The sequence below is a fragment of the Chinchilla lanigera genome, unplaced genomic scaffold (genome assembly GCF_000276665.1).
Source record: "Chinchilla lanigera isolate Chin_1 unplaced genomic scaffold, ChiLan1.0 scaffold00016, whole genome shotgun sequence".
Lineage (NCBI taxonomy): Eukaryota > Metazoa > Chordata > Mammalia > Rodentia > Chinchillidae > Chinchilla > Chinchilla lanigera.
This window is the reverse complement of record NW_004955417.1, coordinates 25,607,578-25,623,750: the sequence shown is the minus strand read 5'-3', so window position 1 is coordinate 25,623,750 and position 16,173 is coordinate 25,607,578. Positions and strand designations below refer to the sequence as shown.

General features: G+C 46.0%; 1 protein-coding gene across 3 annotated transcripts in view; it reads right to left on the bottom strand.

The window, feature by feature from the left end:
* Col14a1 (collagen, type XIV, alpha 1) overlaps positions 1 to 16,173 on the bottom strand; it is a 194,521-nt gene that overhangs the window by 150,317 nt on the left and 28,031 nt on the right. For all 3 annotated transcript variants that reach the window (XM_013512820.1, XM_013512819.1, XM_005381916.2), the window contains exons 3-5: positions 9,503 to 9,619; positions 5,133 to 5,276; positions 268 to 357 (exon numbers count right to left, since the gene is read on the bottom strand). In XM_013512820.1, coding sequence (XP_013368274.1) covers positions 268 to 357; positions 5,133 to 5,276; positions 9,503 to 9,619 — 351 coding nt within the window. The remainder of the gene's footprint in view (positions 1 to 267; positions 358 to 5,132; positions 5,277 to 9,502; positions 9,620 to 16,173) is intronic.

Here is a 16,173-nt window from a genome sequence, read left to right as displayed (position 1 = left end):
GTGAGTGGGTCTGCATGTTACAGGAAGGTGACTTCTAGGTCACACACTCAAGTGTTGACAGGCATTACATGTGGGGAAGGAAGGAGAAGTGAAAATAAGCCAAGGGAGATTTTCATGGTAGATTGCACTACTCTTCTGAAGATGGTGACCGTGGTGTGTGTGTGTGTGTGTGTGTGTGTGTGTGTGCGCGCACACACACACACACATGCACTGTCCAGTCTACTTAGAGCAGCCACTCCCAAATGAGCTCATCAAAAAACATCTGACCTTCTGGGGAAGCCGGTCTACTCCCGTTTCCTTTGTCCACGACCTTGCCTCTGGGCTTCGTTGGATCCTTCTTTTTTTCTAAATCTTTAACTGAAAAAAAGAGTAGACATACAGCAGCGTGTTATGTTAATGTCTGAAAGGAGACATCCAGGGAGTTGCACTAAAACCCCTGCAAACTCTGAAAGTATCAGCGTAAATGAGCTCCACCACACACACTCACCCCCCAACGTTAGAACGGCTGTTTTTAGTTTCTCGGTCCCTGTGTGTAGTAGAGGATCACGGTCCCGTGAGGAGTCGGTGTGTGTACACCACATACACCCTCATCCCTTTCTCCACCCCCTCCCCACCTCCCTCATCCCTGGATCCCTTTCTTTTAACTGCTATTTTTATTTTCTCAACGAACTTGGAAAGGTCTTCTTAAAGATTTTGGTTGTGTATTCGCTATGGACAGATGTATCAAATAAATTTAATCCTTCAGACTGGCTGTAAAATGGGCCTGGTCATCCCCATCTGGTGCACAAAGGAATGAAAAACAAGAAAGCGTGGACGTGTCTCACACAGCCAGTCAGTGCTGGCCTGGGCGTCAAGCCACATCTTCGTGTCTCTAGGCCTAGCCTGTGCGCTTGGTCCCCGTTCTACAAAGGTATCAGCCACAGACACCCTCCTTCGGAGTTGCTCTATCTGCAACAGCGCGGAGGAACCCCGCAAATGTCCTTTCAGACTTAAAATACATGGTTCTCTGTTAATACATGGGGATCTCTCCCACTTTAATAAGGAAATATCCAGAGACTAAGAAGACGGTTGGCTGTCTCACAGGTCGTCCCAGCCCACACCATTAGGTCAACTTCGTGCTGCGTTCTGTGCTCCAAACCCTGCAGCAGCCTCTCCGCGGCGCTCGGCAGCTTAAGCTCATGGAGGCCTGCGAGATCAATGCCAACTGGCAAGCCGCTGCACAGATAAGATGCCCCATGAGAACGCAGAAGCCGGCCAGCGGAGAGCTAGTTCCTCTCCGCATTACATCAGTTCACAGGGATCACAGCGCTCCCGAAGGGAAAAGCTGTGTAGGAGAAGCAATGGTTTCCTTGCTGTCTGCTGCAGGGTGTGGACCCATTCATATCTCTCTGTCTGTCTCTCTCTCTCTCCCTCTCTCCCTCTCTACCGGCTTCCACCTCTTTGCTGAAAGGGTTTGATGTTCGAAGCTTACCAAGCGCAAAGCACTCTAATTCTATTATTCCTGTCTCTAACAACCTTCTGTGGCTTTCTGGTGCTCAGAGATTAAATTCCAAGCTATCACGGCAGCAACAACAGCAGCAAGGCCCTTCTAGGCCCACTGACCTGATTTGTTACATATTCTTCAGCTTCCCCATAAGCACTTTGGAGCACTTCTTTTTCAGACAGGATTTTACTATGTGATCCAGGCTGACCTTGAACTCACTGTGTAGCCCAGGCTGGCCTCGAACTTGCAGTGATCCTCTTGCCTCAGCCTCCCCTTTGCTGGGATTACAGGAGTGCACCTATCTCACCCAGCTTTGGAGCACCCATTTTTTAAAAATATTTTTTTCTCACTTTTTACAGAGACATCACCCTGCTTTTTCCCCTATTCCTCTAACCCTCCTGTATATTCTCATGTTTTGGATCCCTTTTCTGCTTTCATTCCTGAGACATGACTGTATACTAAAGTTGTCTTGCATTTCCACATACCCTGCCTGTGATTTCATCAGCTTACACTTTAGGTTCCCACCCTCCAGGGATAATTTCCACAGTGGCAGCTTCAACCCCACACATGCAGGCACGGAGTGGAGTCCCAGGGTGCTTACATTTTCTAAGAAAAAAGTCTGCAACTTTCATAGGAGAAAGAGTGTGCTGAGCAAGTTTCACAGGGGGAATAGATTTAGAAAGGAATAACAACTTAGGAGGCAGAGCTTCAGAGAAACGTCACTGGCAAAGTGATGTGGACGGCAGACTGTAGAGATGGGCAGATTTTCCAGGCAGGAATCAGAAAAGCATCACTGCCCAAAGGAAAAGTGGACAGCTGAAAAGAACATTTGCTAGAATAAACCATAAGAGCAATTCATAGATGAATAAGGAAAAACAGCAGTCCTTTCCAAAGGGTCACACAGAAAATGTAACAGCTGTGTTACGCAAAGCTCTTACCTTCTCCATGAGGGGCAAACTCAGTTAGAAACAGACTGTCACAGACAAAGTGACCTTGATCACAGCAGTGTGGACCGTGTCGTCCTCTACGCTGGTTACATCAGTCCACACAGTACTCACCACATGCCTTCACCTCCACCCGAAAATGGGGAAACCAAGGCAGGAAAGGCTGGATTTGCTTGTGGTGTGTGCTGCCTCGTAATATGCAGCAGATCAGGCCTGCTGTTCTGGCTTGTATCTGTCCCCCAAAGCCTCATGCGCTCACGGGTGGGACTTTGGTGAGTGACTGGACCGTGGGTGTGTGACAGTAGATTAGTCCACTGCTGGGTGTAGAGCTGGGTGTGATGTTGGGAGGAAGGACGGGTCACTGTGGGCCCAACCTGGAAGGATATATATGATGGCTGTCTGCTTCCTGCCTGCCCTGCCATGGACTGTTCCTCCCTGCCAGGCCGCCCTGCCTTGGAAGCCGACTATGAACTGAAACCTCTACAAACTGTGAGCTGAAATAAATCTCCTACATCCTCATTGTCCTGGATCCAACTCTGAAAATTTTCCAGGGCAACAAGGCAAGTTTTTTGCTCCTTCTCACAAGAAGCAAGAATATAACTGAAATGCAAATGGAAAATAAAAGAAAGCCATGCAAGTGAAGTTATTTTCATTTCATTCTTAGAGACCGTTATCTGAGTAGAACTTACTCCTCTACTCTGCCAATAAAAACAACGTAGCTTAGGAAAACGAGATGCTTACATGTAACTTATCTCGCCAGCCCACTGGACAGTTTTCCTGATTCTCCCAGGGAGCTAAGCAAGCTGAGGACAAATGAATTTTTTCTCAAGTGCCTTGAACACTAGCTACTGAGAAAAGGTTTTTGTTGGCTCATGTTTCTCTGCTGTTCAGCTGGCAGAATACGTGAACTAATCAATCATAAAATTGTCAGGCTTGTGTGAAATGAATCATTTTACTGTCTCTCTCCCAATGTTTTCATAGACCTTGAGAAAAGTTCTTTCTGTCACCTATACCTTTGTAAAGGTGCACGAGGCCAGCAGCTCAAGTGCCAGTAGAGGGGAGAGGATTGGCTTATGCTGAAAATAACATAAAAACCTTCTCCAGAGCATCAGACATGAGTCTAAAAGATTTCCTGCATATTCTTTCTTTCTTTCTTTCTTTCTTTCATTTTTGAGAGAAGGTCTCACTATGTAGTTCAGGCAGGTTTTGAATTCACTATGTAGCCCAGGCTGGCCTTGAACTCATGCCAGTCATCCTGCCTCAGCCTCCCAGGTGCTAGGATTACAGGCATGCACCACACCCAGCATACTGTAAAGTCCTAACAGCTGCGTGTCCTGCTGACAGGTCAATTCACTAAATGTCTTTGTTCAGAAGTTTGAAGAGGTAGCAACTTAACAAAGCTGTATTTGGTTTGGTTTTAACAGAGTCACAAATATGTCTCCCAAAACATTACTCAGGAGGGAAGACAGAGGGGAAGTAGGTGTAAAAAATCCAGGCAGAGCACACTACACAGAGCTCCAGAATCCCAGGCCATTTACCCTTGTGGAGTAATCCCATGGCAGGATGGAAAAAGCTTAAATTATGAAAATAATCTCTTTGAAATAACGTCTGTGATTTGCTGCACCAGAATAAGGACAGTGGTTGTGGCGCTGGGGGTGAAACTGTCCCTAACGCTGCCCGCGGGACCCTTGGGTCCGTGAGGCTCTTCCGCTGATCTTTGTAGCATCATGGGTTAACTTGCCCTTGACCCTAAGCTAGGTCCTAGAAGGAGTCTATTTTAGCACTGCAGGCCTGACGGGTAAGCAGGACAGGGTTATTCGCCCCAACAACGCGAACGCGTTTGTCCCCGTGGGAGAGGTCGCCTCGCGGAGGAGGGCCTGGGTCCCTGGGACGCGCGGTCCGCCTGGCAAGGGTTGGTCGCAGCACGGGGCTGGGAGCGCTCCGCACCGCACAGGCGCGCGGCCGCATCACTTTAATGAATGAATCGGCGCTTCCAAGAGGCGGAAGAGTCGGGGCCTGTGAGGGTCGATTTTAAACTCGATGCTGGGAAAAGCTTCCTCGCGGAGCGGTGCAGACGCGGCCTGGACTCTTCAGAGCTTTCTCCCAGCTCAGAAGGCCCCTGCACGCCCACGTGTGCGCAGCTTCGCTTGTCATGGAAACTGCTGCCTAATGGGTCCTTAACAAATGTCCCTTGATGGCGTCTTGGAAAGTGTTAATGCCTGCCGGCGAGGTTGTTTCAGCAAAGACTGGCGGACACCTTCTTCGGTGCTGTAGAAGAGAGAGGCACCGTCCACTGCGGTTTTGCATATTTATGGGGCACCAGGCGTGCGACATGCAGTCGTGATACGCGGAGAAAGGAAAGTCTCTGCACACATTTTGCCGACTGGTGAGTGACACAGTGGTGTAAGAGGCGATCACAGCGGGCAGGGTTGTCCCACCCGAGTGGGACTCTGCGTACTAAAAAGCACAGGGACGGTGTCTGGTGATAGGTCGGAGACCGTCAGGGCTTTGAGAACGAAAACATAAAGACTAATAGGAACACAAGAAAGGAGGGCAGGGAAGGGCAGACACAGGAGGGGTTCTGGAGAGCCGGAACAGAAGCTAAGAAAAATCTGCAAATCTAAACAAGACACAGTGGCCCAAACCCCTTAGAGTGTGTATCAACACTCCACCTCACGCTGGGGCCTTGCAGAGCTCACACTCACTTCGGAACTGGCCCTGCGCCGGCTTGCTCTCCTTGTCCTTGTGGTAGGCAATAATTTGAACCGTGTAGTTCTGCTCCGGCATAAGACCTTGAATAATGGCTTTCGTTGCAGTGCTTTGCAGATTCAGTTGATTGGTTTTTCCTCCTGTAATAAAACAGAAAAGGAAATCAGATCTGAGAAATACAGTGAACTAGCTGGGTATGGTGGCACACACCCCCGGGAGGCTGAAGCAGGAGGATCTCTGTGAGCTCAAGCCCAGCCTGGGCTACAAAGTGAGACCCTATCTGAAAACAACAACAAAGAGAAATATAGTTAACTGTGCACATTGAGAAGCACTTTTAACCAGCCATCAAGACTTTAAAAGGCAAAACCTTTTAAAAATGTCCTTATTGTACTACTGACAGTGTATAGCATAATACTTTGATGTACAGGGAAAGAGAAAGACGTATAAAAACACATGCCAGTGTGTATAGCACTTAATTGTAACATAATTTTCCTTCTTGTTTTCAGCTGTGTTTCTTTTGCACTACATAATTTAGGGGTTGTGTAAATTAGATAAAAGCACCTTCACAAAAATCTTTCATCATGAAGCACTGCTACTTCTATACTCAGGAGAAAGCACCTCACAAGCTAGCACACATTCAGGCCGTCCCTGAACATCAGATACACGCTCTGAGGAAGAGAATTCCACTTCATAGAGTAGGAGAGATACGTGCAGGCTGAATGCAAGGGTCCATGCGGGAGCCCTCCGTGTGGCCTCCTTAAAGTAATGCAGCTGGGCATGGTGGCACACACCTGTGATCTTAGCACTCAGGAGGCTGAGGCAGGAAGATCACCATGAGTTTGAGGCTAGTTTGGGCAACATAGTGAGTTCAAGGCCAGCCTACACTACATAGGGAGAGAGAGTCTCAAAAAAGTAAGTAAAATAAAATTAAATTAAAATAAAGTAATGCAATGTGTCCTTGAAACACAAGCTACTCAGTTATGTTCAATCTGGCCCTTACGGGTACAAGGTGCTTAAGGAACCATGCTGTGCCTGGTTAGCTTGAGTCATAAAAAGATGTCAAAGCCCCATGATCTCGCTGTCAAATTAGACTGACCCCTAAGGCTCTCCTGAAGGTGCTCCTGATTATATGCACAGGTTCTTTGCAGAACTCCAAACACGCCTTTCTTCTCTAACTTCTGGCAATCTGAGAAAAGTGAAATTATTTTAAAATTCCTGTCCTCTTAGCAGTCACAGAAAAGGGGGTCTGAAACTGACAGAATTAATCAAATATAACAGGTTGTCCTTTAATCATATTGTAATAAAACTAATGTTAGAGTTTTTTTGCTGCTATTATCAATGTCACCCCCCCACACTAGGAGAAAAACAGCCTTTCACTTGCTGGAGTGCATATCCTTAAATTTGCTTGTACCCAAGATGTCCAATCTGCTTCACAAACTTCTTATGCCATTTAAAACTTATCTGCTATAAAGGGCAACAAGCAAATATTTCATACTGTGTGCTTCCCTTTTAAAACTTCCTTAGAAAACTCCTTACTTTAGAATCTCACTTTAAGAGGCATGGAGTTCTTACCTTATTGAAGGCTTGGGGAATCTTGCAATAAAAAAGCCTAAAACTCATCTGAACCACCATTTCTCAAATTTATTTGACTATTAAATCATCTGGTGGCAGAATAGCTGTTAACAGCCTGCAAAAGGCCCTGGGACTTTTCTCTGAGAAAAACTAGCATAAATAATGTTTGGAGCATGCCTCATGGTACTAAAACATCTACAAACATCTTTGTGGCTAGAGGTGTTGATTGCACTTTTTATTTACCATGTATAATATACCAGAGGGTAAAGATGGTTTAGTTGCCTTGGCCACTGCAATAGAGACACGGGGCAAATAAACCCAATATTCACCATGAGATAATTTGCTCTTGCCCTCAATTTTTATCTGTCACTGGAACTGGCCATTTCCTTTTGGGGTGTGCTACCTTGGGGGGTGGAAGTACCCGGTTGAGGCCTGGCCCAGAAGCCTCCAAGTCACTACTAAGATTCTGTGATTCCTTGGGTCCTTAAAAGTTTGGTATTAGCAGCAATTAATCAGGAAATGTTAAAGTACTGACCAACTAGAAGAAAAAAATGACTTTTCAAGATTCAATATAGGGAATTCTCACAGGTACCACAAGTTAGTAACTTGTATTTTGACCTCTAGAACCATAATGATGTTTAGGAATTGCTTAAATTTAAATTTTCCATGATACCTTATTTTTAAAAAACAATCAAAACCAGACATGTTGGTGCACACCTGTAATCCCAGCACTTAGGAGGTTGATGCAGGAGGGTTGCCACAAGTTCAAAGCCAACCTGGACTACACAGTGAGTTTAAGACCAGCCTGACCTACATAGTGACACCCTGCCTGAAAAAGCTAGAAGAAAGCCATTAATTAAGTAAAATAAAAGAAATATCCTCTTTAGTGACCATGCCAGAAGCCAGCCCTTTCATCTGCTTATGTTATTTGAGATTTTAAATCAAATCCTGGGTAAGATGTCCGCATTCATGAGCAACAGAACTTCTCTTCTCATGAAATCAGTTGGGGAAAGATTTCCACCTGAAGTCCGGCTTCATATAGTTGTATCTATCACCAATGAGGAGAAAAAGTTATTGTATGGATAATTACAAAGAGTTATTTGTGTAGATAGGGATCACAGGAAAGTGCTATCATTGAGCATTTATTTTGTGATTATGTAGAAGTGGGTCTCAAGAGACTCCTAAAAACACCTGGACCGAGGTGCAGGTGAGATTCACCCAGCCTTCACCCTGAGGCAGTCTCTCCTCTCAGCGGTCACAGCTACTCCTTAGTTCACCTGCAGCTCTTACTACAGCGCAGGCGCTGACTCGGGTCTCGGAGATGAACGCTAGCAGCTTGCATTTCTACCGGGCCTTCCAGCCAAGTCAGGCCGACAGAGCTGAGCTCCAGAAAGCTGGTTTCCAATTCCATGCTGGTCTGCGTCACGCCCATGTAAGTCCTAACGTGTGCTTGGTTTATTATGTTAGTATAATGGACCCACAAATAGGAAAGAGAAAAACTCAGTACAAATCTAATTAAAATGTTTTGTGATAGTGGGGATTTAGCCCAGAGGCACTCTATCACTGACCTGAACCTCTAGCCCTTTCCGCTTTATTTTCTTTTTATGTTGAGAGAGGTTCTCACGGAGTTACCCAGATTGAACTCAAACTTTCGATCCTCCTGCCTCAGCCTCTTCAGTGGCTGGGAGCACAAGGCATCCACCGCACCCAGCCAATTAGAATCCTTTTTACATAACTACTTTATATGAATGGTCAATAAATTTGTTCAACTGATATTTTTCCTGTTTTGATATAGCACTATTTTCACAATGTCTACTTAACCTTTTAAGTTTAGGGTTTAACTGCTGAATAATATTTATCGAGTTAGTTAATTATAATATATTCAAATAGTCACAGCTATTGAACACCTGGGTGTATTACATTACTTTATATGTAGAGGAACCAAAAGCATTTATTTCATGCTGAGGAGAGGTAGTAAGACTTTGTAACAGTCTGGAAATTTCACCTGAAGGGAATACACTGAATCCTAGTCACTCTGTGTAAGTTGTAAAACATGATCTCCTCTCTGAGAAGCTAAGACTTCAAGCCCAAAAGAGTGAATAAAACAAGGGGCTGGGGATATAGCTCAGTGGAACAGTGCCTGCCTGGCAAGTGCAAGGTCATGAGTTTGATTCCAAGTATCAGGAAAAAAAAAAAAAAAAGCTTTCAAATGATCCTAAAGCTATTCTTGGCACTACACACCTTTAATTACCTATGTATGAAAAGTTGCTATCTGTTATGGTTTGTGTCTGGATGTCCCCCCAAACCCTCATGCAGCCACAAGGTTTTTCAGAGGTGGCTGAATCTCGAGTGTGTGATTGATTTGTAGTGCAGTACTGGGACTAAGGGTGCTGGGATTAAGGGTGAGTGATTGCTGGTCAATCCACTGGTTGGATGGCACCGCTCTAATCTCAGTAGACTGGATACAAGACAAGGAGCAGGAAGCTCTTCCTCCCTCTCTCTCTCTCCCTCTCTCTCTGTCTCTGTCTCTGCCTCTGTCTCTGTCTCTGCCTCTGGCTCTGTCTCTGTCTCTCTCCCTCTCTAATTGCTTTTGCTGTCTTCCACCCATAAATAGGAACAGTTGCCCCTGTGGCAGGCCGCCCTGCCTTGGAGCCAGCTGATTATGGACTGAAACCTCCACAAACTGTGAGTTAAATCAACCTTTCCTTCCTTAATTTTGGGTGTTGGGTATTTTGTCTCAACAACAAAAGAGAAGTAACTAAGACACTAAGGTTCTAGAAAAGAGTGTTGTTACCTGAAGCTGGAGTCACGAGAAGTTTGTAGCCACCAAACTTCCCCCTGGGAGCTTTCCATGAGATCTGAATGCTGTCCTGAGACAGCACGTTGTATCTGAGCCTCGTGGGGGGGGACACTGAAAAGAAAACACAGAAGTGGTTTTAGAATGGAAGCATTTAAACTGCACTTGCTAAGCTGAAAGGTCAAAGTAACATAATTGAAATACACAAAACTGCCAGGTGTAGTGGCACACTCCTGTAATCCCAGCACTCAGGAGGCTGAGGCAGGAGGATCACTTTGAGTTCGAGGCCAGTTTGGGCTACAAAGTGAGTTCAAGGCCAGCCTGAACTCCATAGCGAAACCCTGTCTCAAAATAAAATAAAATCAAATAACTTAATCAGCCTCAAACTATATTCTTTCTACAGTGCCATCACTGAATTGATCAGCTCACAAAATAAGACAAAAGTATAAGAATTTGGTTTTCACCCAAGGACACCCATTTGCCCAATTGTACCGACCTTTGACAAGGAAATGACAGGGTGTTAGGAGGCACCTCTGTAACGTTATTTGATAATCAAAGCCAACCTTGTGAACTGCTTTTATTAGCTACAAGAGTGAATTTTTCCACTTGGCACATGGAAGCTTTTATGACCTACTCTCCCGGGACCACGGCCCATGGGATTTTCACTGTGGGAACCCAGGAGTTGTGGTGCTATCTGAAAAGAGTGTGACAGGCCTATTATAGTAACAGGACGTCCATGCAGAAACATCTGAGAGAGAGGTGGCAGAGACACTGAGGAGCAGACTGAGGACGCTCCAAGGCCCGCTGGTGTACAGTGCCACGTTCATCGCACACGTCACCACGCGGCCCGGAGGGGTCTTTTCTGACAGATCATGAACACGTAAATCTCCTTCCTCTTGTACATGTCATCCAAACTTTAAATCCCATTTTGGGCTCCCTCTGTGACGGCGGCAGAAGTGTTCTAGAAGAAGTACGTTAGTCAGGTTTTTATTATGTAACGTCTAGGTTCGCGGGCACAAAGGAAAGTCAGTGACTGAGGGAGGCTGGGCTCACTTCCGCTGCCCGCCCTGAGCGTCCCCTCGCTCCGGGCACCAGCGCGGGGGACAGAGGACTGCCCCGGTCAGCGGGTAAACACTATGGCGCGTGGACATCCATCTGCTGCCGGTTTGGTCACTGTTTAGCTGCATAACCTTGAGCAAGTGATTATTTTCTTTCCAAAGCTGCAGTTTCCTTATTTTTACAAAAGAAACTTGCAATCCTTTCTGCAAAGAAGCGATACAATGTCAAATGGGAAAACGGACAGAAGGTGTTGTGGGTGGGCGTAAAGAGTAAAGATGTATTGCCCTTCTCCCTCATTTCATCTAAGTTCAGCTCCTCTAAATCCTGGTGAAGATACACTGCTACCCCGATTTCATGGGTAAAGGAATGAAGGAATGGCGAAAAGACTTGCTCACGTTCACCAGCTAATTTGCATTTCTGTAATGGCCAGAGATGTCTTTGTTGGCCATTTGTGCTTCAGTGTGGAGACGCCTCAAAAGACTAAAACTAGAAATGCCATTTGGCCCAGCTATTTCCCTTCTAGGAATCTTCCTGAAAGAGTTACAGACATCCTATGACAGGGATCCATGCAGTGCCGTGTTGACAGTGGCACAATTTATAACACCGGACTCTCGGAAGCGGCCATGGAAGCAGCAGATGAGGAGGTAAAGAGCCTGTGGTGCTCACACACAGTGGAGTACTACACTGCCATAAAGAAGGATAAACTCGGGTCATGCATAGGAAAGTGGATGCCTTGAGACCATCATGTTAAGCAAAATAAATCAGACACAAGCTTCTCTTACGTGAGAAACTCAAAGTATAAATAAAGTAAAGGACAAAATAAAAGATAGTAGGACACAGAGACAGATCTTTCAAATGGCAAGAGGGGGAAGGGAGGTAAAAAGAATGAAGACGTGTTATGCACACGCACCAGCTCCCCACAAGGAGTGTAAACATCACCACGGCAAACACGCACAGGGCTAGTACGATAACAATTAAGAAGGGAAGGAGATCCTTGTGAAGAAGTAACCCTCCTCCGAGCGAGCGGGATGATGATTGACCGCTCCACAAATCCCCGCTGCTCCGGAATCCATGCGCGGGAAGCCGTTCTTCAGAACGTGTCTCTTTCTAGACATCCTTCCCCACCTCAGCACACACAATGCTAGTCGCACCCAACAGAAGCATCAGCTCCCGGCTTCAGCCTGACACAGGTGGAAAGACTTGTCACATTCCTGCAGCTAGTGGGAAAGCAGAAAAACACAGCCAGGCATGGTGGTGCACGCCTGTCACCCCAGCACTCGGGAGGCTGAGGCAGTAGGATCGCTGCAAGTTCAAGGCCAGCCTGGGCTGCATAGTGAGTTCAAGGCCAGCCTGAACTGCACAGCGAGACTCTGTCTCAAAAAAAAAAAAAAAAAAAAAAAAAAATTATCCTAAGGACGACAGTTTTCAAAGAGAAGCAGAAGGTGGCTAGCTCCCTCCGGAAGTAGCAAGGACAGGAAGGACCACCCGGAGAACCCAGAGCAGCGGTGATATCCAGCGCGGATTTGCTCAAGGAAACAAAGTGCAAGGCAAATATGACCACCACGTCCAGCACCACGAACTCTCCATTAGCTCACAAACGACTTCTGAGACTACAGCCGCAGTGCAGCTGCTGAGCAGGGCCCCTGGGAGGGTTGGTTGATCACATCAGCTTCAGCGAGAGAGGCTCAGCTAAACGGGCTCAGCAACTCCACACCCTGGGCTGCGGAAGACAGCGAGGGCGGCTCACCGCGTGGACGGTACGAGGGGGACAGGAGGAGGGACGCATCTGCTTCTGCTCTTCGGGGGGCTCTGGTCTTCGCCTTCAGCTTGGACGTGGTCTCCTGGCTTCCAGTGCAGACTGTCCAGCGTCCAGCGCAGACCCTTCAGCCTTCCGGCGTAGATTCTTCAGTGTCCCGTCACAGACCCATGGCCTCCTGATGCGACTCACACGGACACTGCAGTGAGCTCCAGACCTTGGACTGAACCCTTCAGCCTCCAGTGTGCAGACACCCTCTGCAAGCTTTCTGATCCGCCTCTGGCTGCCCATCACAAGCCGATCTTGTAATTCCTCATACATGTGTGTATCTTGTGTTATATCTGTTTCTCTCATAAGCGCTGGCTGATACAACTACTGTGACCTTTCATGAACGGATCCTATCAGTGGTCTCTATAAGCACAAACACCTTCACAGTCACTGAAAGAAAATCTTGGTTAAATGCAAAGTTTTAAGTCTTAAATTAACCTTTAAGTTTTTGCCTTTGGGGAAGAACACTGAAAAGACGTGCTGGTTAAATAGTTAAAGGAGAAAGGGCAGGAAGTCACAGCTGTGGACCTCAAAGCATTTTTCCCCTGGCTGGACCTGGTGGTGCACGCCTGTGATCCCAGCACTCAGGAGGCTGAGGCAGGAGGGTTGCTGTGAGTTTGAGGTCAGCCTGGACTGCATAGTGAGTTCAAAGCCAGCCTGTACTACATAGCAAGACCCTGCCTCCAATCAATCAATCAATCAATCAATCAATAGAAGCCTTTTCCCCTGCTTGAGACTTGAGCCAGAGTAAGGCAGCAAAACCAACAAGAACAGTGTAAGTGTGGCAGAGAAATAACTGCTCTGATCTTGCAGCACAAACACGCGTGTTCAGCACAAGGCCCGTGATTGCACTTTTTGCGAGTGCGTCTGCTCCACACACTGCACCGCAGCCCGGGGAGGAATCACACGAACTTGACTCCAGAGTTAACGTGTGTCAGCGCGAATCCTGACCTTTTCCAAAGCCCAGTCAGGCGTGAGTCTGACTGCTGGCACGCACCCAGATGGGCTCTCTGTGGGAGCCGGGCCGTAGGGCGGTGGAGGGAGGCCTGCTGTCCGCGCCCTGCCGTCCGGGGCTGCACCCAGAGCAGAACGTTGCCTCCACGGCCCTGCGTCTCACTTCGACCACCCCACAGGCAGACACACGTTAATGTCCTCCCGCAGAAGCCTCTCTGGCTGCCGGTTTCCTAGTTTCCTCCTCCTTTCTTCTCCCCCTCCTCTGTTTCCGTGTGTGTGTGTGTGTGTGTGTGTGTGTGTGTGTGTTTATTTTTGTTTTCGTTTGTTTTTGTTTTTGTTTTGAGACAGGGTCTTGCTATGTAGCCCAGGCTGTCCTCAAACTCATGGCAATCCTCCTGCCTCAGCCTCCCGGATGCTGGGATTACAAGCATGCGCCACCACAGCCGGTGGAAAGACTTATTTCTGACGCAGTATTCTCCTCCATTTGTGGAAACCGCTTGCTGCCCAGGGACGCAGTCGCAGACAACTTGCACCCTTCACCACCCGTTGTCACGCCCCCCTCCTCTACCCAGCAGCAGCCTGGTTTGCTCTGGGTAGAACCACCCACCTCCCCTGCAGCAGCGGGCTGCATCATCAGGGCTGCGCGCCCTGACTGAGAAGCGGAAGGACCCTCCTGGGCTGCGCGACTGCCGGAAGCTGCTGCCTGCGGCTTCATTTGGACGCGTGCTCTGTGGACCATGTGCGCTGATCCTTTGCAAACCCCGGAGGCCGCTAGTTGCCAGTCCTTTTCCGGCTTGGTTATCTAATTTTTATTTTGGTTATGTGAGCTGCTGCAGTACTAACAAGCACGTTTCCGCTGAAGTTGACCAGAGAAAGCTCCTTTCATGTGCAGCTCCGGACCCCTCCGTGGCGAAGTGCAGCAGAGCTCACACACGAGCATCTCCCTCCTTACACGTGGTCTGGAGAGCTAACAGGGGGTGGGCGGGGGGCAGGGGGCGCACAACCCATGCATTTGCTTTCAAAGATCTCTACTTAGCAGAAAAAAATGTACTTTTCTAAGTGATCTACAAGAACAAAACAAGCCCAGAACATCTTAGCTTCTTATGCCCCTTATTTTTCATTTAAATGCATAACCCAGATGTTTTGTAAAGAGAGTGATTGAATAATTTTAGCTTTAAATTTTTTGTTATTTTCAAGAGAATAATAAGAAAAGAACAATAGCAAACTACCAACAACATAGACAAAAACAAAACAAAGCAAAAATAATAAAAATGATACAGGGTTTCAGAACAAAATGATAGGAATTAACAGTGGTTGTTACACTACATATTGTTATCTTCAACAAAGTTGCTCTGATTACCAGATGTAAGAATGCAAGATTGGTCAAACCATTAAAGAGAACAAAAAATAAAAACAAAAAAACCCTTAGAAACGATACCAAGTTTCACTAGACAAGATGGTAGGAATTCGCCAATGGTTGATATATTGCATATTGTTGTCTTCTAACTAGTTGTTCAGATTACCAGATATAAGCATGCAAATTGGTCAAAAAGAAAAGAAAATTAGGCATTAGCTGTTCCTTTCAATAAACCATTAGAGCCAGGCGTGGTGGCACATGCCTTTAATTCCAGCACTCAGGAGGCTGAGGCAGGAGGATCATTGTGAGCTCAAGACCAGCCTGGGCTACAGAGTAAGCTTAAAGTCAGCCTGAACTGCATAGTGAGGCCTTGTCTCAAAATAAATAAATAAATAAATAAATAAACCATTAGACTTCAGAAGTACAGTTATCCCAGCTATCCTTCTATATACATACATACATTTATTTTCCCCCTTCTTATTTTTTCTCCTTTCCTTTATCCTATTTGTTTCTTGCTTTGAGCAATTTCTTTCCCTTTCATAATATTTATTGTACATTTTGGGTTTTATTTACTCTTTCAGGTTCTCACACTAGGGAGGCAATACAATGTTGACACACATGGATCTGATTTATTTCAGTTATGATTATGGACTCTAGTTGCATCCATTTACCTATAAAAAGCCTTGAGTTTATCTTTTTTATAGCTGAGTAATATTCCATTGTATAAAAATACCACATCTTTTTTATCTATTCCTCAGTTGATGGGCATTTGGGTCATTTCCAAGATTTAGCTATGACAAATTTTGCTGCTATAAACATGGATGCACATATATCACTGTGGCATGATGATTTTAATTCTTCTGGGAAAATACCCAGAGGGGAATAGCTGGGTTAAGTGGGATCTCTAATCCTAGTTTTGTGAGGAATCTCCACACTGATTTCCACAGTGGTTTCACTGATCTACACTCCCACCAGCAAGGGAGAAGTGTTCCTTTTTTCCCCACGTCCATTCCAGCATTTGTTATTTCTTGATTTCTTAATGATGGCCACTCTTGCTGGGGTGAGATAGAATCTCAGTGTTGTTTTAATTTGCATTTCTTGAATGACCAATGATGTTGAACATTTTTTCATATATTTATTTGTCATTAATATTTCTTCATCTTAGAAGTGTGTATTCGTATCAGATGACCAGTTTTGGATTCAGTCTTTGAATTTGGGGGGACCTGATTTTTTTAAATTCTTTATATGTTCTAGACAGAAGTCCTTTGCCTGAGGGGCAGTTGGTTAAAATTTTTTCCCAATTCATGGGTTATTTTTTACTCTGTTGGTGATTTCTTTAGATGTGCAGAAACTTTTCAATAAGATGAGATCCAGTTGTTGATTCTTTGAGGAATTTCCCATGCACTTTGTTTTTGTTCATGAACTCTCTGCCTACCCCTATGTCTTTGAGATTTTTACCTACTTTCTCTTCCAGCATTTCTGTTTTAATATTTA